General features: G+C 32.8%; 1 protein-coding gene across 1 annotated transcript in view; it reads right to left on the bottom strand.

Annotated features, from left to right (window-relative positions):
- The window catches only part of EFCAB13 (EF-hand calcium binding domain 13), a gene marked incomplete at its 3' end in the record, with an annotated part of 174,619 nt that overhangs the window by 57,809 nt on the left and 95,670 nt on the right, over window positions 1–21,140 (bottom strand). The window contains exons 12-19 of the mRNA XM_079130326.1: window positions 19,172–19,315; window positions 17,443–17,511; window positions 13,177–13,320; window positions 12,612–12,683; window positions 8,460–8,609; window positions 6,698–6,748; window positions 4,486–4,629; window positions 3,938–4,009 (exon numbers count right to left, since the gene is read on the bottom strand). Of these exons, the coding sequence (XP_078986452.1) occupies window positions 3,938–4,009; window positions 4,486–4,629; window positions 6,698–6,748; window positions 8,460–8,609; window positions 12,612–12,683; window positions 13,177–13,320; window positions 17,443–17,511; window positions 19,172–19,315 (846 nt within the window). The remainder of the gene's footprint in view (window positions 1–3,937; window positions 4,010–4,485; window positions 4,630–6,697; window positions 6,749–8,459; window positions 8,610–12,611; window positions 12,684–13,176; window positions 13,321–17,442; window positions 17,512–19,171; window positions 19,316–21,140) is intronic.

The following is a 21,140-nucleotide window of genomic DNA, read 5'->3' on the forward strand; positions in this document are numbered from 1 at the left end:
GAAGCCATTAAAAATCTACCATCCAAGAAAAGCCCAGGACCAGACAGATTCTCAGCCGAGTTCTACAAGACCTTCAAAGAAGAACTCATTCCAATACTTCTCAAGGTATTCCAGGAAATAGAAAAGGAGGATACTCTACCGAACTCATTCTATGAAGTTAATATCACCCCCATACCCAAACCAGGAAAAGACACATCAAGGAAAGAAAATTTTAGACCAATATCCTTGATGAATATAGATGCAAAGATCCTTAACAAAATATTGGCAAACCGTATCCAAAAACATATTAAGAAAATTGTGTACCACGATCAAGTGGGGTTCATTCCAGGAATGCCAGGATGGTTCAACATTCGTAAATCAATAAACGTAATCCATCATGTCAATAGACTTAAGGATAAGAATCATATGGTTATCTCAATTGATGCAGAAAAAGCATTTGACAAAATACAACACCCCTTCATGCTCAAAACACTAGAAAAAATAGGGATAGTAGGAACATACCTGAACATTGTAAAGGCTATTTATGCTAACCCCATGGCCAACATCATTCTTAATGGAGAAAAACTGAAACCATTCCCTTTAAAAACGGGAACAAGACAGGGATGTCCTCTTTCACCACTTCTATTCAACATTGTCCTCGAAACTCTAGCCAGAGCAATTAGGCAGACTAAAGAAATAAAAGGAATACGAATAGGAAAAGAGGAACTTAAGCTCTCACTATTTGTGCATGACATGATTCTATATTTAGAGAATCCAAAAACCTCCTCCAGAAAACTTCTAGACCTCATCAATGAATTCAGCAAAATAGCAGGCTAGAAAATCAACACACAAAAATCTACAGCATTTTTATACGCAAGCGACGAAACAGCTGAAAGGGAAATGAGGAAAACAACTCCATTTGCAATAAGCTCAAAAAAGAAAAAAATACTTGGGAATCAATCTAACCAAAGAGGTAAAAGATCTCTACAATGAAAACTACAAAACACTGAAGAAAGAAATTGAGGAAGACCTTAGAAGATGGAAAGATCTCCCATGTTCTTGGATAGGCAGAATTAATATTGTCAAAATGGCCATACTACCAAAAGTGCTATACAGATTCAGTGCAATTCCAATTAAAATCCCAATGACATACCTCACAGAAATAGAGCAAGCAATCATGAAATTCATCTGGAAGAATAAGAAACCCAGAATAGCTAAAGCAATCCTCAGTAGAAAGAGCAAAGCAGGGGGTATCGCAATACCAGATCTTCAACTCTATTACAAAGCAATAGTAACAAAAACGGCATAGTATTGGCACCAAAATAGACAGGTAGATCAATGGTACAGAATAGAGGACACGGACACAAACCCAAATAAATACAATTTTCTCATACTAGACAAAGGGGCCAAAAATATGCAATGGAGAAAAGATAGCCTCTTCAACAAATGGTGCTGGGAAAACTGGAAATCCACATGCAACAGAATGAAACTAAACCCCTATCTCTCACCCTGCACAAAACTCAACTCACAATGGATCAAGGACCTTGAAATCAGACCAGAGTCCCTGCATCTTATAGAAGAAAAAGTAGGTCCAAATCTTCAACTTCTTGGCTCAGGATTGGACTTCTTTAACAGGACTCCCATAGCACAAGATATAAAAGCAAGAATCAATAACTGGGACAGATTCAAACTAAATAGCTTTCTCTCAGCAAAGGAAACTATCAGCAATGTGAAGAGAGAGCCTACAGAGTGGGAGAATATCTTTGCCATGCATACTTCAGATAGAGCACTAATTTCCAGAATATATAAAGAACTCAAAAAACTCTACACAAAGAATACAAATAACCCAATCAACAAATGGGCTAAGGATATGAACAGACACTTCACAGAAGAAGATCTACAAGCAATCAACAAACATATGAATAAATGTTCACCATCTTTAGTAATAAGAGAAATGCAAATCAAAACTACCCTAAGGTTCCATCTCACCCCAACTAGAATGGCGATCATCAAGAATACAAGCAACAATAGGTGTTGGAGAGGATGTGGGGAAAAAGGTACACTCATACATTGCTGGTGGGGTTGCAAATTAGTGCAGCCACTCTGGAAAGCAGTGTGGAATTTCCTTAGAAAACTTGGAATGGAACCACCTTTGACCCAGCTATCCCACTCCTTGGCCTATACCCAAAGGACTTAAAATCAGCATACTACAGAGATACAGCCACATCAATGTTCATAGCTGCTCAATTCACAATAGCCAGATTGTGGAACCAAACTAGATGCCCCTCAATTGATGAATGGATAAAGAAACTGTGGTAATATATACCATGGAATATTACTCAGCCATAAAGAAGAATAAAATTATGGCATTTGCAGGCAAATGGATGTAGTTAGAGAATATCATGCTAAGTGAGATAAGCCAATCTCAAAAAACCAAAGGACGAATGATCTCACTGATAAGCATTTGATGACACATATAGGGGGTGGGAAGGGGGCAAGAATGGAGGAAGGAGGGACTCTATAGAGGGATAAGAGTAGGGAGGGGTGGGAGGAAGAAAAAAATAAAAGAATGAATCAAAAACTTTATCCTAGGTAAATGTATGATTACACAAATCGTATGCCTCTACCTCATGTACAAATAGAGAAACAAGATGTATCCCATTTTTTTACAATAAAAATGAATTAAATATATATATATATCTACACAAAAACTTGCGTACAAAAAAACTCACAAATGTTCATAGTAGCATTATGCATAATAGCCAAAAGTTGAAACAACCTCAATGTTGAACAATTGATAAAGAAATAAACAAAACATGGCATATCCATATAAAGGATTATTATTCCATCACAAAAAGGAACAAAGTGTTATTCATGCTATAATAAATGAACTGTGAAAATGTATGCTATGTGAAATAAATCAAACACAAAAGGTAGCATATTACTATATTTATGTGAAATATTCAAGACAGGCAAGTTCAGGTAGACAAGAAGTAGGTTAGTGGTTGTCAGCAGGTAGAGAGAGTTAGAATAAAGAATAATTGCTAATGGATACCAATTTTCTTTTGGGGATTTAAAAGATATTCTGGAAGCAGAAAGTGGTGATGGCTGTACAACTCTGCAAATGAACTAAAAACCAATGAATGGTACACTTTTAAAGAGTGAAGAGTATAAGACTGAAGTTTATGATTTATAAATGACATCTCAATAAAAAGTACCTATCTGATTTTAAATGCAATGTTATTAGGCATTTTAATTTTAGAGATATTAAAATGTGAAAAAGACATTTATTTCACCCAAAGCATTTAAAAATGTTAAGGGTATACGCATCCATGAAGACTTTTTTGGTAGGTGTTCTCTGTAGACTTGGGAGTTAGGAAAAGATGTTAGTGTTGAAATGAGCTCCCTAATTTCAAGGATAAAAGAAACTTCAGGGACAGAAGTCAAGAAGCAGAAACAGCAGGGGTTAGGATACATATGGTGTGGTAATACTAACAGGGGTTGATATTGCAGGGATTCAGAAGAATTGATTAACTGAAGTTAGGATTTCTAAAACCAAAAGAGAGGCAGGCTAATTAGATTAAACTGAAAACTCCAGAGGTCTGACTTGAGACAGCACAACACAAATATGGTCTTTCTCCCACTTTCAGCCCTGATTTAATTCATAAGTCTAGAACCCCTAAAAGGAAAATCTATCTGTTTGAGAAAGGTCCTTGCAATAAACAGCAAAGGTATTTACTATGAATTTTTTTTACTTTCACTTATTTCCCCCTCATTACATTTTTGCCCCATTTTCTTTACTTTTACAATCTTATATTATTTATATTTCATAAACTAAAATCTTTTTTTGAAACTAGAATACAAATTTAAAACTTGAAATCTATATAGCAAAAGTTTTAATGTCATTTCATAATCTTTATATTCCAGTAATTATCCTGAACCAAAAGTATTCACTTACCCTTGGACTCTTTGAAATGTGGATTTTCGTTCATTTCCAATAAGAAATCTTTTAAATCTACCTCCTTATTATCTGGAATGTCAAAATCAAACATACTGACATTAAAAACCTGATACTTAAGACTCTGATGTACAGTAATTAGCTAAAACTCCATTCCAGTTCACTTTCTTTTTTAAAATCATTGAAACTATTGCAATAGAACTCAACATCTTTAAGAACCATTTACTGAATAGAGAATAATACTAATAACTAACATTTTTAGTTCCTCTATATATACTAGCCACCCTCTTCTGATGTTTTACATGTATTAATGCACATAATTGTACAATTATCTAAATTAGCATTTATAGTATCCAGACACATAGGAACAGGAGACATGTCAACAAATATGCAAATTGGCCAATTACTTTGGCTCTAATTTACATCAACCTAAGTTTCCAGTAGAAGGATGACTCCCTTTAGCTTCTTAACCCTTATACAAGTACTCTAAGACTATTTTCCATGAATAGGGAGAAAAGTGAAAAGAATCTTAAGCCAAAAATGCTTACCACTGATGTTACAACATTTAAGGCCTTCATTGACATGCTCCTCTGTTAAATTGGCATTCAAACATTTCAGGGCATGCTTCAGGTTAGGTATATCAATCTTGCCATTATCAACATGTGACAAGATGTGAGCAGCTTCTTTAATCTCTACAAAGATAAATATATACATGGTATTATTTTTAAAATTCATGCACAATAATTGTCCAAAGCCCACTATAGGCAAACTCACAAATTAAGTATTTATCAGAACCCAAATCCCTAATGAAAGTAAAATATTTTCCATTTACAACAAAAGACCCACTTATTTCAACAGTATGTGAAATAAAAAAATTTCATACAAAGATAATATAATGGACTAGTCACATATATTGTAATAAGGTTTATCTGAAATAATTCATCCAATAAAAACTGAATGAGTTTTCTCATTCTTAAATAACAGTTATACCTCTACATGTATATCTAAAGATATTTATCATAATAAAAGGCTAAACTTTGAAATTAAAGCTCTGAATCACCATAGGCTCTGCTATGCTATTCTATATTGTATTTTGTGTGAATTACAAAAAGGACCCCCCCCCCATATGTATAAATTACAAAAAGGGGCACCTTTCACTAACTACCACAATAGGGATTCAAGGTTTAGAGAACATCTCAGATTCCACTTGCATTTTCTCAAGTAAAGCACTTTTGTGTCCTAGCTAAATAGAACAGTCTTATTGATCTTGCAGCAATTAAATATGAAATGTAATCATTATCGAGTTTTTAAATTTTCCCTTAAACCATTTCTCAAACCATTTCTCATGAACTTCAAAATGAAATTGTATGTTTCCATATTCTTTTTTATAATTTCTAATGTTTTAGTTATACATGACAATAGAATGTATTTTTTTAATATTTTTAGTTGTAGATGGACACAATATCATTATTTATTTTTATATGGTGCTGAGGATCGAACCCAGTACCTTGCACAGGCAAGGCAAGTGCTCTACCACTGAGCACAGTCCCAGCCCTGTATGTATCCATGTTCTGAAAACTATTGCATTACACAAGATCTAAATCTTCATGGAGGTCACTTAGAACACCATAATACCATCTTAGACCTATATTCTACTAACATTATTTCACAGCTACTGAGAACAACAATGAAAAATTCAGTCCCTGTTATCAAAGAGTTTCCTGTAATTCCTTGATGAGAGAAACTGAATCTGTCATCTCTGTAAACAAAATTATGTCATACAGTTGGAATTATGAGAAAAGCATATACATGAAATTACTGAAGCACTGAGAAAGTTAGCCTAATCTCATTTTATTTAATGAATGTTGAACTTAGATGAAGTTTATGGGACAAGACAGGACAGTTGAGCTGAAATTAGAGAAAGAAAAACATGAGTTGGTCTGATAAAAAATAGCACAAGCAAAGACATGGAACCAAGAGCAAATAGAATCAGTTTAAAGTATGATAAGTAGTATGGCTACGGAATAAATACAAATGCAGAGGTGATGAAAGATGAGGTTAGAGAGATAAGATCTATTCATTCATTCATTCACTCAATAAACATTTACATTTTTGACTTAAACTATTTGGAACAATACTTAACACAGTAAATATTAACTATTAGCTATTAATATTAACTATTTTAAACAGTATGATAAGACCCAGGATTGTGCTAGAAAATACAATGGCAAGAAAAGTAGAGACATGGTCATTGTCCCAATGACACTTATGGGGAAGTGGGGAAAAGCAATATTAGTCAAATAATAGAAAATATGAATGGAACAGTTATAATCTGAAATGAGTACTGTGAAACAGAAATGAACTAACAAAAGAAAGTGACCCAAACTAAAAGATAATAATAGGCTGCCCTGGGGAGCCAGACACAAATAAACAGAGCAAAGAAAGAGTGTCAGAGAAGAATATTCAAAACAATAATGTATCCAAAAGTTTGAGGGTAGAAGGAAAGATAGTGTCTTAGGAATTGAAGGGGGAAAAGCCAATGCACTTGAAGAATATACAGCAAGGATACTGTCGAAAAATAATGCTAGAGAGACAAGGCACAGAGGATTTTCATCAACAGCAACGGGCAATGTTTAAAGAGTTATAAACAGGGAAAGTTAACATGACAGGATCACTATTTTGGAAAAATACATTGGTAATGATCCAAATAAAGATCTCTTGTTACCCAGAATTTTTATCATACATAAAGTTCATACTCACCATTTACCTTTGGTAGTTTCAGATTTGAAGACAAAGTCTCTTTTCTAAAATCTGCAAATTTAGAGAGAAAAAATTTACAATGAGGAATGGCATCTTGACCTTACATAGTTTGAAAGGAAACCAAAACATAAATTAAATACTGTTCTTGGGGCTGGGGAGATAGCTCAGCTGGTAGAGTGCTTGCCTTGCAAGCACAAGGCCCTGAGTTCAATCCCCAGTAATGCAAAAAAAAAAAAAAAAAAAAAAAAAAAAAAATACTGTTCTTATCAACATTTATCAAAATTCCCTTCTCAAAAATTTTCCCTGGATTTTCACACTATCATCTGGTCCTCATTCTTCACTGTCCTCATTCTTCTTAGATTTCTCTGTGGTCTCCTCCATCAGCCCCTTAAATGTGGCAGAGTTTCTAAAGTCACAGGTGCTTCCTTTATACCTAGACTTCTATTCAATAAAAAGTTTAGGTATTGAATTTTCCTATTCTATCTCTTCTTGCCTACCTAAACTAATCTAATTCTGGGACTTTTCTTAAGGACAAATTGCAGTTACACCCACTTATCCCACATACTTCCTACAGAGATTAAAACTGAGGTAAAGAGATCTGTTTGAGGGATAAGTGATAGAAATAAAATGTGTCCATTGCATAAATGGGTCTGTAAATTTAACTGCAAATTTATTGTAGTTGAAGAACACTTTAGAATAACTCACAACTAGAACAAATATTACCTTGAAAAAAAGAGAGGTTAAAATACGGATGAATTATATTTACTTTAATTCTTTTATCTAAGTAAGAGAAACAAAACAACTAACCTACTAAAATACTTTCAAAACAGTAGATTTAGCAATTTCTTCAGATAACTCTAAAACAAGATCTCTGAACATTAACACTACTAACATTTTGATCCAGATAACTATTTGGGTGCTGTTATGTACAGTGTTTGATATTTCATAGCATCCCTTGGCCTCCACTCACTGGATGCCAGTAGTTCTTCACCAGCTCTAAAAACCAAAACTGTCTCCAGATATTGCCAAATATTCCCTGGGATACATTTTGATTATATTTTCACTGAAGTGAAAACAGGAAATGACTTTGTAAACATGGGTAAGTCCCATCTGAATACATTCAAGATGAAAATGAACATGGATGAAGTAAATTCCTTATAAATAAATAAACACAATAATTGGCTATAGAAACAAATATCTCAATGTAATTAATAATACTATCAGGGCTTTTAGAAAGAAAAAAGATATAAATAAACAAATAGAGGAAAGAAGGAAGGAGAAAAGAAAGAATATATGCTACAAAACTGCAGATAATTAAGATCATCCAAAACCCATAAAAGGAAAGGAATTGGTTTTGAAAGGAAATTACTCTAGAAAGAAACATCATGTCAAAGCCACACAACTATATACAGAAATACTTTTGAGATCTGTTTTACAATCCAGGTCATGAGATTAACCAGGCTTTTAATACTATAACAAAATCTCTGTGACTATAAAATAAGCTATAGTTCTAAATCTACTCTATAATAAACAATGTTCCAACAAGTTTATGGTGCTATTTAGAAACTAAGTATTAAGACTTAATTAGTATTTGGTAAAATAGTTTGAAATCCTTGAATAAAAATTTAGAATAACAGTAACACCAAACATTTGGACTAGAAATCTATGGTTGAGTTCCCTTAATTAAAAAAAAGAAAAAACTTAATAAGATTTAGAAGAAATATTTATTTCAAACTGTTAGTTGTCCGTTTAATCAACTCACCTTCGACAAAGGAATCATCTTCTGTTTTCCGAAGAATTTTGTCAGTAAAATAAAGTCTATCCGTATTTTCAAGAACATCCGAATATTTGTCTTTATCAGACTGATAGTCTTCTTTCATGCAGTCCAATTTATTGATGGTCTCATTCAACGCTACATATACAGACAGTGTACAAACAGCACATAATTTAGTCAATAGACCTACGTCTTTGAAGGACAACAATAAAACTGATGGCCTCATTTAGATCCAAACTGTCCAATATGGCACTCACAAATAGCCACAGTGCCTATTTAAATGAGTAGTTCATTCTCCATTCTGATAGTTTTCTACACCCTACTTGAATAGTTTTCTCTACTCCAATAATTTTCTATTTATAACCTCTGACAGTTATAAATAACCCTTTTCTTTATGCCTTAAAGTATTTTGTTAAATGTTTAGGATTTGGGTGGGTTCTTTCTGTATGGACAAAAGTATAACAACATTTCTCCAGTTTTCCGTTAATGAGCTCGCCATTTCAATGAAAAGTTCCCTTCAATCTTCACAGTGTTCTACAAACCCCAATTCTTATTCCACTTTCCTTCCCTGTACCCTTTGCTCCTCTCAGCGAACTTCACCCCAATTAGAGAATCAGTTTCATTTTTTAACACATATTTGGATTAGAAGCTGCTTTCCCTTCTAAAAAAAAAAAAAAACTGAACATTCATATTACGAAGTAGTTATAACAAAAAAAGAATGCTTGATCTTGGGGGAAAAAAAAAGAAAAGCTCATGAGCTAACCTCACTTAATGAAAACAAAATTAGAGTTAATATGTGTAAAGCATATTTCTAAAATTAAAACTCACAAGATTCATGGAAAGAAATGAATAATAAATTACAGTTTTATGTAAAAGTAACTAATTTTATAGACTGTTTTGTTCTATGACATAATCATTAATCATCAGAAGTTTCAAAAATAGGTCAGTGAAAAACCGTTTAAGGGAAATTTTGAGTCTACAGAAAAGATCAATTTAGTGAGAGGAAAAGAGGAGAGTTCTTTTGGTATTTCTGGAATGGTACTAATAGGAAGAAGAATCTGAATGTAAAATCTGGCTCCAAGAACGCAATGAGAAGGCAAGAGTTCTGCCAAATATATGAAATAGTTTTCTAGTTCTATAAGTTATCTAAATTACAGAATGGTACACTTTAAAAAGTCTTGAGGACATCCAAGACAGAATGAGTGAATGTATACTACCAGTAGCCTGTGAGGCAAAAGATTTGATTTTGAATTTTAAGTAAATATATAAAAACTGAAGAAACTCCACCTGTTCTAGGGAACCATCAAATCCTCCACTACAGACAGCATTCTTTGACCACAATAAAATAAAATTCAAAATAATAAACATATGGCAACAATGAAATTTAAATTGCTTTAAAATTTAAAGTCTTCTATAAAAGTCTTAGATCAAAGAGAAAAACTGGTATATAACTGGTACTATTTCAAAAATAATAATAATAGCCCAACAAATCAAAGACTGTTAGATAAACCAAAATTTTACTAAAATGAAAACTGATAACCTTGAACATGTATTATTGCCCAGGAAGAAAAAAATAGAAGTAAATTAATAATATAAGTTAGTTAGAAAAAAACTATAAAATGAGCATAAAGGAGCAAGATTAAAGATAAAAATAAAAAAAGACTTTTTTTTTTTTTGGTACTGGAGATTAAACCCAGGTGTGCTTAACCAATAAGCTACACCCGCTAGTCCCTTTTATTTTTTATTTTGAGACAGATTCTCCCTAAATTGTGAACTTGCAATCCTTCTGCCTCAGATTCCCCAGTTGCAGGTGTGTACTACCATGCCTGACTGCAGACATTAATTTTTTAAACTATAAATACACGCACTAAAGATAAATCTAAGAGCTAGTATTTTAAAAGAAAGAACATATTCACTAGAAAACAAAGAAAAAGGTCAAAATTACATATATACAAATTTAAGAAAGGAAAGTTACTATATATACCAAAAACTCAGAAGAATTTTAAGTGTATAGGGTTGTCCTAACACTACAATTATATAAAATCTAAATTAGATTTAGAATTTCCTAGGAGAAGCCAAGTGCAATAGCACACCCTGTAATCCCAGCAACTCAAAAGGCTGAGGCAGGAGGATCACAAATTCAAGGTCAGCCTCAGAAACTTGGTGAGGCCCTAAGCAATTTGTTAGACACTGCCTCCAAATAAAAAATAAAAAGGGTCAGGCACAGTGGCACACACTTGTAATCCCAGCAGCCCAAGAGGCTGAGGCAGGAGGATCGAGAGTTCAAAGCCAGCCTCAGCAAAAGCAAAGTGCTAAATAACTCAGTAAGACCCTGTCTCTAAATAAAATACAAAATAGGGCTGGGGATGTGGCTCAGTGGTTGAGTGCTCCTGAGCTCAATCCCCAGTAAATAAATAAATAAATAAATAATAAAAAGGTTTGGGTGACCCAGTAGTAAAGCACCCCGGCTTCAATCCCAAGTACCAATAATAATAATTACTATGATTATTATTTCCTAGGAAAATAAAATTTAATTATTACAAATAAAATACAAATACAAATTTCCAAAACTGACTAAATAAGAATACTGCAAAACACAATCTACAAAATATCACATTAAAAAAAAATCAATAATAAGCAAAGGAAAAAAAAACCTGCAGTAGGTAAGAGGAAGCATTAATGCCCTGTTATATAAAGAAATATAAAGAGCTATTTACAAATTTACATGAGAAACACTACCTTATTTTAAAATTATCAAAGAATATTCACAATATGAAACATGAAATATGCTTTAGATCACTAATAATTGAAGCATCACACATTAAGACAATAAAATTTTAATTATAAAAATTGTACAATGATATTAATCCTAATAATTAATACCCACTATTGATAAAAGTATGAATTCCCACATTATTAATATTTTAAATTTACAAATATGTTGGCCCATTATGTCCACTTCTAAGAAATTTGCCTACAGAAAAGCTTTGTGTAATTTTGATATAGATATTCATCAAAATGTTTGTGAAAGTAAAAAAAAAATAGAAATTACTGAAATATTCATTAAAAAGATGGTGGATAAAATTATAGCACATCACTACAGTGGAATATTATACACTCTTTAAACAGAATGGGGGAGGTTTATATAATACAATAGAACATGGAACAATACTATAATTTTTTTAAAAGTTGTATAAAATTAGGGACAAAATAATAAACGTTTTTACAAAAATAATTTCAGAATACACAACTATTCATGCATATAAAGAAAAAAGTCTAAAAGAACATTGATCAAACATTAACAGGCATAGTCTCAAGAGTAACATTACAAGAAATTTGTACTTTATATTTCTTGCACTTCTGGTCATTTAGCTTTTTAACAACATTGTTGTAGTAATATAATAAAGATGTATGATTTTAACTATTGAAAAATATTACAACCTTGTGATTTTTTTTCCAATCTTTTCTATCACAAATGCAAAATTCTTAAATTCAACTAAAATATAGTAAACTCCCCATAACTGGAAGTTTTTAAGCACAGATGAAACAAATAATTGTAATTGACAAAGATAATTGCCTTGGTCTGCTTTCTGTTGCAAATAATGTAATACATACTGGGCATGTTATTTTTAAAAAAGGTCCAATAACTTTACTTGGCCAAAAGTTGCAAAGCTACTCATGTTGGCTCATTTTTCTGGTTCGAGATCAGTGGGTCACATCTAGCGATGGTCTTCTTGCTTGTGAAGTTTCAAGGTGATCCAAGGTATCACATGGTGAAAGACAGGGAGTACATGGGTATGTGTCCTCTGGTCTCTCTCTTTTCTTATAAAACCAACAGTATTCAATCATGAGAACTCTACTTTGATGACCTTATATAATCCTAATCAGTTCCTAAAGACTCTAGCTCTAACACTGTAATCAATTCCACTCTCTATAAAACATCACAACAGGCATTAAACTCCAACACAAGTTTCAGAAGGGACAAACTATAATCAAACCATAACAGATAGTCTAAAGAAGATTTAAGAACCAAATACAGTATCTGACTAAATGATCTTTTAAAAAGTCTTATTGTTGAATAAGTCCTATTAGCAACATCCTAATTGTTGCTTTCTAATAGTTTTGCCATAAAGTTCTTACCAATAAAATTGGAAAATTTCTGGGTGTCCCTCAAAGCCCTCATACAGTCTTTAATATTCACCATGTTGTCTTCTGGAAGGAAAGAAGGAAGTAAAAAACAAGAATTCCTGGACAATGTAATATTAAAAGACTTGTATCAAAATCAACATAACTTTTATATACTTCTTAAACATTCTGTTTACACAGTACTTTGAAATTCACTTCCCTCTATTATGCCTTATAAGATCGTAGATATACTAGTTCCAATTCTACCGATAATAGAACTACAGTGTCAAGAAAAGCCCAATAAATTTGCTTGGCCAAAAGTTGCAAATCTAGGATTTCTAGTTACAGAACTTGAATTCTCAAACTGTTCATCACTCATTAAATCAAGATATCTGTAAGGAGAGAGAATTTCAACAAACCTACTCCCCAGAAAACTTCATTTGTTTGTTAAAAAAATATTCTAATAATTGCAAAAGAAAAAATATTTACAGTAACATAAGCAAGCATCTATAGTCTTCGCACATCTTTTTATAAGTATTCCTACCAGAAATCACCTGAGAGCAGTACTCAGAATGCTTACCAGAAACAAAATCTGATTGAAGAATTTTCTCTGCCTCTTCTTTAGGTGACTTAATTCCAATATTTCTTAGAAAATCTTCCAAGTTCTTCCCACATATCATGTCACCTTCAAGTGAATCAAGAGCTAATACAATCTCCTGTAACTCTAGAATAGAAAAATTATATTTGATAACTGAACTCACCTCTGATTTAAAAAACAATAACAGAAGCCATCATTAAAGTCTTAAAGCAGTCCATCATTAAAGCAGTCCATGGTTTATAATTACATCCTGAATTATAAAATAAGAAATTCAACCTTCAGAGAATTCTGTGACCAGCAGTACAATGTGCAAAGAATTCTTGTTGATCATGTTTCCCTAGTGCTAAAACTGGTGCAATTATGCATGTACAAATATATAACAACTAATTGCACCTTTATGTACAATTATAAAGCATCAATAAAAATATGGAAAAAAGAAAATTGGCACCATCAATATGATTCATATATTTTTTCACCACAGTTATAGAAAGTAGTTATTTTGCTGTGGAGCTCTAACTCACCCTTATTAATAGATGAAATTTTTTTAGAAACATGAAGAATGTAAAATATAAAACAAGAATTCATTCACCTTTCCTTTTCAATTCTACCAAGACTCCATAGTACCCTAAGCAATGGTTAAGTCAGATAGACCCACAGTCAAATTCTACCTTCAGGGTTTATGACCTAGAACTGTCTGAGCAATTATAACTTAAGTACTCCATTCTAAAGTTCATAGTCTCATATCTAAAATAGGAAAATAATATCTATCCAAGAAGATGGTTATGGAGATTAAAAATGATAATATATATAAAGTACTTAAAACAGTATTAAACATAGTAAGGGCATCCCTTCCTCTTCCTGTTTTTTCATTTGTTTGTTTGTTTGTTTGTTTAGTTGTAGTTGGACACAATACCTTTATTTATTTATTTATTTTATGTGGTGCTGAGGATCAAACCCAGTGCCTCACATGTGCTAGGCAAGTGTTCTACCACTGAGGTAAAACCCCAGCCCCCTCTTCCTATTTTTAGAGGGAATGCTTTCAATTTTTCTCCTTCAGAAGGTGATGGTCTTGGGTTTGTTGTATGTAGCTTTTACAATGTTGAGTATGTTCCTTCTATTCTTAGTTTTTCTAGGTTTGAAACATAAATGCATCCTGTATTTTATCAAATGCTTTTTCTGCATCTATTGAGATAATCATGTGATTCTTATCTTTAAGTCTATTTATGTGGTGAATTACATTATTGATTTTTGTATGTTGAACCAACCTTGCGTCTCTGGGACGAACCCCACTTGATCATGGTGAACTATCTTCTTAATGTGTTTTTATATTTGATTTGCCATTATTTTATTAAGAATTTTTGCATCTATGATGAACATAGACCAATATCATTAAGGATATTGGTCTAAACTTTTCTTTCCTTGATGTGTCTTTGTCTGGTTTCAGTATCAGGGTGATACTGGCTTCATGGAATGAGTTTGGAAGGGTTCCCTTTTTTTCTAATTCATGGAATAATTTGAGGACTGTTATTAGTTCTTCTTTAAAGATCTGGTAGAACTTGGCTGAGAATTCATCCAGTCCTGGGCTTTTCATTGTTGGCAGGCTTTTGATGACTTCTTCAATTTCATTACTGGAAATTGATGTGTTTAAATTTTCTACATCCTCCTTGTTCAATATGGATAGGTCATATGTCTCTAGGAATTTGTCCATATCCCCAATATTTTCTAGCTTATTGTAGTATAAACTTTCAAAATAGTTTCTCATAATCCTCTGTATTTCAGTAATGTCTGTGGTGATATTTCCTTTTTCATCACAGATTATAGTAACTTGAGTTTTTCTCTCTTTCTTTTGGTTAGCTTGGCTAAGGTATTATTGATTTTGCTTACTCTTTCTAAAAATCAACCTTTTATTTTGTCGATTTTTTAAATTATTTTTGTATCCTCAATTTTATTGATTTTGGCTCTGATTTTAATTATTTCCTATCTTCTGCTGATTGTGGTGTTGACTTGTTCTTCTTCTAAAGCCTTGACATGCAACGTTAGATTATTTATTTTTCTATTCTTTTAATGAATACACTCAATACAATGAACTTCCCTCTTAGAACTATCTTAGTAGAGTCCCAGAGATGTTGATATGTTGTATCTCTATTCTCATTTACCTCTAAGTATCTTTTATTTCAGCCCTTATTTCTTCTACTATCCATACATCATTCAAAAGTGTATTATTTAGTCTCCAGGTATTAGGGCAGTTGTTATTTTTTTATCTTATTGATTTCCAATTTCATTTCTTATGATCTGATAGAACACAGGTATTATCTCTAATTTTTGTATTTGCTAGTTATTCAATAACTTAATTTCAAAATTGTTCCTTTTCCTCCTTATAAAAAGTTACTTATTCTGAACACCAGTCTTTCTGAGGCTGGCCCTCTGATTCAAAATTGTTTATAAAAATAATAACTACTGTTTACTAAGCATTCAATATGTTCCTAACACTGGGTTATATGATTTACATGTATTATTGCATTTGATCCAAATAGCTCTATGAGAATATGATGTTTTTGTTAAAGATAAGGATCCCAGAATCATATAGAGGGATCAACTAGATGTTACATGAAAGAACTATAAACCCATATCTGTCTAGTGTAAAAATCATGTTCTTTTCTATTTCTTGACTTTGATTCACATAGCAGAGCTAATCAAATGACTAATATACTACATGTTGATGGTAGTTATATTACTTGACCCATATTTATATTTTAATAGAAAATTATTAAATGCTTTTCGTAACCTAAAAGTAGGAAGAATTTCACATTCCTGGGCAGACTGGGTATTACAAATCTGAAAAGTGTCCGCTTTTCTGTGCACAGAAAAGACTGCATTTGTCTTGCTAAACACTAATTTGTGTGGTTTTCTTAAGAATGTTCACTGACCAAATGTCATTCAAATACTTATTCAAATAAATTACCAATGATATTAAGTTTTAAATATATTTTCCAAACAAAAAAAGTACATTAATCCCCAGGTATTATCTTCATTAATTTTATTCCTGTCTTCAACTTTAAAATAAAACTAAAAGTCAAATACTAGGAAAATTGTACTACCAAAATACACATGATCACTTTTTATTTAATAAGAACTGAAGAAGAGACAGTCTTGAGGAAGGTTTACTGAAAGAAGCAGCAGACCTACAAATATTCTCACTGTTCTGATTTTGTAATAATCAGGACAGGCTAAGCATTTACTATATTAAGACCATATGTCCCAAGACTTAATTCTTTCTTTAGGTTTTATAAATACCGATGATACACCAGAACTGGTTTATTATACTTATTACTCATTTTGTGTGGTTATATAATGGCTACAATAATAGGTTATCTCTGATCAACCTGATGAAAAATGATGGTACAGCTAATGTAATAACTTGCAAAAAATCAGTGCTAATTTGCAGACTTGTCTAAAGAATGTGTAACCAAACTAGAGCTTACCAGTTGCCATTAAATGTATTGTAAAACTACTGTTTCTATTTTCTAGGTGATTCTGATATCATTAGAAGCATACCAGAAGAGATTGGTGAAAAGTAAACCACACAAAATTTTTCATTAATAAAACTTGCCAGAGCTTGTTTAAAAGGTGAGGGGAATAGCAGAGGATTTATGAGAAGTTCTATAATAACAGAAAACAATTAACCAATTTATGGAAGAGTCCTAAATCTGAGGCTTAAAATGATAAATGTTCGTGCCGAGAAATAAAAAAAGCCAGTAGCTGACTTTCCAGAAAGCCTAGGGCACACAAAAAAATGGAATTTAAAAAAATTTTAATTAGACTCCTTTTCTAGAAAAATCTTTTTTTTCTTTCATTACAGTAACTACCACTTTTAATCAAAACCAAGTTTGGCCTGTTGGCAAATCAACACCAGTACATTAATCAGAAACTAGCAGAACCAGAAATGTTTTTTAAAAATGAAATAAACCAGGTGCAGTGCTGCATGCCTAAAATCCCAACAGCTCTGGAAGCTGAGGCAAGAGGATCTTGAGTTCAAAGACAAAGACAGTCTCATCAATTTAGTGAGGTGTCAAGCAACTCAGTGTGACCCTGTCTCTAAATAAGATACAAAATAGAGCTGGGGATGTCGTTCAGTGGTTAAGTGACCCTGAGTTCAGTCCTCAGTACTCCCCCAAAACAACAACAACAAAAAAAAGAAGTCCATTCAATAAAAGTAAATTTAACAGTCACAAATTGTCCAGTACTTACCATCTAACCTGGAGGCATCACGCATATTCTTCACTGCTTTTGTGAATTCATCAAATTGTACTTTGTCACCTGTGAGAAAAATATATTTAATATATAAGTCTCACTAAACAAAAACCAAATACAATAAAGCAATCTACAAAAATTTAAATCATTTGATGTACTCATAAGAACCATATTTTCTTTTCATATTCTTGAATAACCAAAGATTAATTTCATGGAATAAATAAATCTTAAAACCATAGAAGTTAAGCTAAGTTCTCAATTGCCATCAATCAAGAGAAATTATAGATTTAATCTATATTCCTAAAATAGAAAGCTAAAATATAGTCCTAGTCCAAACTAAGAGATAGATCTCAATCTTAGTTTAGATGTTCAACTATTCCAAGCTAAAAATTCTGTGCCAGGTAACTTTAAAGACTTCTATTAGTATCCAGTGGTTCTATAACTATAATGTTTAACAAATATTTACACCCAAATTTTTACACAAGATCAAAGAAGAATGAGATTACAAAGTCAAAGTGGCAAACACAGGAGACAGGAGCAGCTTTGTTTTCCTAGTCAGGAACAAGGAAATTTAGTCAAAAGATTGAGAATTACTGTAGTTTATGACCACAAACTAGAACAAAGTACAGAGAGCAAGATATATCCCCAGGAGATAAATGTCTATGTATGGTTTAACTATACAGCTACAACTAATGTTGTCTTACCTTTTCTCTATCATGGCTTCTTATTCAATACTTGATGTTTTGTTTTGTTTTGTTTTGAGGAACTATAATTGACAGTAAAATAGCACGTCTTTTTTGCAGCATTTTTCTTCCTTCAGTCTTTTAGTAGTGCCCTAACCTCTTTCTTAACTAAATGTTCTGCCCCTGAATCTATCAAGTTTGTCACAAAATATTTCATAACATCTAATCATCCCCTCTGTGTTCACTGGGATATACTGTTTTCCAATAACATACTTCCCAACTTGAAGATACTCAAAGCCTATTTGTCAATTTAGAGAAATAATAAAATAGATATTAGTATTTTTCTATATAACAAATAACTTTCTTTATATTTCTGAAATATATTTATTGGTCTTTCAAACCATGCTAGAATATCCCTTGTAAGACCTGAAACTATAAAATCACAAGATTAAAACACAGGGGGGAGGTTCATGACATTTAGTGTAGGCAGAAACTTCTCTGACATGACCCCAAAAGCACAATCAATAAAGCAAAATTAGACAAATGGGATGGCCTCAAACTAAAAAACTTCTTCTGAGCAAAGAAAACAACAGAGTGAGGATAAAACCTATTGACTGGGCGAAAAATATCTGAAAATCATCTATCAGATAAGGAACTACTATCTAAAACGTACAAAGAACTCAAACTACCTAAGAGCAAGAAAACAATACTATTTAAATAATGAGCAAAAGATTCAAACAGATCTTTCTCAAAAGAAGATTTACAAATGGCCTACAGACAAGGGAAAAAAATGCTCAAATCATTTTCATTAGAAAAATGCAAATTTGCTGGGGTCGTGGCTCAGTGGTAGAGCACTTGCCTGGCATGTGTGAGGCAGTGGGTTCGATCCTCAGCACCACATAAAAATAATAAAGATTTTTTTTTAAAAATGCAAATTTAAATCACAATGAGATATCACCTCACATTTGTTAGACTGACTATTATCAAAACAGAAGATAAATAATATCCTCATATATCTCAATTTTAGTATTTGGAATACCCACCATCAACAGTTGTGAATTTCAGTGCAGCTAGGAATTCATCTTTTTTTAAATTACTATTCAAAGTAGACAGAATGTTCCACAGGTCAGAGACATTCATTTGTTCCTTGCTGATATTACGGAGGTTCTCAATTGCATCAGGCAATACTAACAGGTACATAAAAATACAAATTTTACAACATGCTTTTCAAGAAGTTAATACAATAAACTTATCTGGAAGAGTCAAGAATTAAGGGTTTTGCAGCTAAAAACAATAACAAATATAGCATAATAGAACAATTTTCAAGTGACAAAACACAATAAAATATTTAACCCAACTTAATATATCTTTGGAGATTCTGAAATATTTCAAGAACTTATAGGGCAACAGGCACAGTGGCACACACCTATAATTCCGAAGGTTTGGGAGGCTGAGGCAGAAGGATCACAAGTTCAAAGCCAGTCTCAGCAAGTTAGCAAGGCCTTTAGCAACTTAGCAAGGACTTAAACAACTTAGTGAGACCCTGTCTCAAAATAAAAAATAAAAAGGGCTGGCACCTCTGGGTTCAATCCTTAAAAACAAAATAAAAAGTTATTTCAGGGAGTAGGAGAATGAGCTATGTGTTATTAAAAAAAAATCAAAATTCCTGGGTAGTGTTGAGGTCCAGCAGTCCTTGATTTTATACTGGTACCCTGTATAATCTATTAACTTGTGTGATTTTCTCTGGAAATGCTGTCAGCCACAAGGAGAAAATAGATGATTGGTTTCATTCAGTGTTGGGAGCTTTGCTACTCAAGTGCAACAAAAGTACAGGGAAGCAAAGAATTTAGTGTATTGTGTAAATATAGATTAGAGAATTTAAATGGGATAAGAAAAAAAGGTAAAAATAGTAGGAGACTGATAAGGAGAAAGAAGAGGGGTAAATGGATGGAAGTTCCAATAAGGTGTACAAAACCAACGAAGAAGACATATCCCGAGCAATCTGATGAAAAACAGAAAAGAAGGAAGCATAAATATACAATATTAAGAATTAGAAAGAAAATATAACTAGATATAAATAAAATATACTACATAAGGCTGGGATTATGGCTCAGTGGTAGAGCACTGGCCTAGCACATGTGAGGCACTGGTTTCGATCCTCAACTCTGCATAAAAATGAACAATAAAATAAAGATACTGTGTTCATCTACAACTAAAAAATAATATATATGTATATACTATACAACTATACTAATAAAATTTTAATCTCTGTGAAATTGAAATTCCTAGGAAAAATGAAGTAACTGACTGACAATACAAATAGTCTCTTCATCTTTATTGTGCAATCTTCTGTAAGAGACAAATCTACTTGTAAGGTAAAAACTATTACCAATACATGAGGACAAAATAACATGCTAAAAAGCCACAACTTTTAAGTAATAACTTCACTCCATGCAAAATATATATATATATGTAACTTTACCTCTATTTCTGATGAGCTCTGTAGTGGCAAAGACTATCTTTCCTATTAGCACACTTACAATAATTTAACATAAAGCTTGGTACATGTTAACAGCTCATAAAAGTTATTGAATATGGAAGATCCAAGAGACAGACTAGAGGGAGGCTGCCCAAGAGGCAAACTAGAGGGAGGCTGCATTCCGTGTCACTCCAAAACTCAGGATTCAAGCAGAGGAAATACTGTTTCTCTGGGAAGCAACTGTTACTGCCCACTGATAGCCTGCTGTTTACCCAATTCGTCCACCACGACCACCTGCAGTCCGCCAGCATACCACCTGCCTTTTGAGTGCAGATTGCTCACTGACCACTGCCTATCATCCACCATCTGCCCATTTGCCTGCCTTCTTGTTTGCCCATCGCCTGCCTTTCACCTACCCATCACACTCCATCCAACATCCACCTGCTTTTCATCCACCGTTGGCCCACACAGACTGCCAGCAGATCGCCTGCCGCCCACTGTTGCCTGGAAGTCCATTGTCACTGTACCCATAG

Source organism: Sciurus vulgaris (genome assembly GCF_902686455.1).
Source record: "Sciurus vulgaris genome assembly, chromosome: 3".
Lineage (NCBI taxonomy): Eukaryota > Metazoa > Chordata > Mammalia > Rodentia > Sciuridae > Sciurus > Sciurus vulgaris.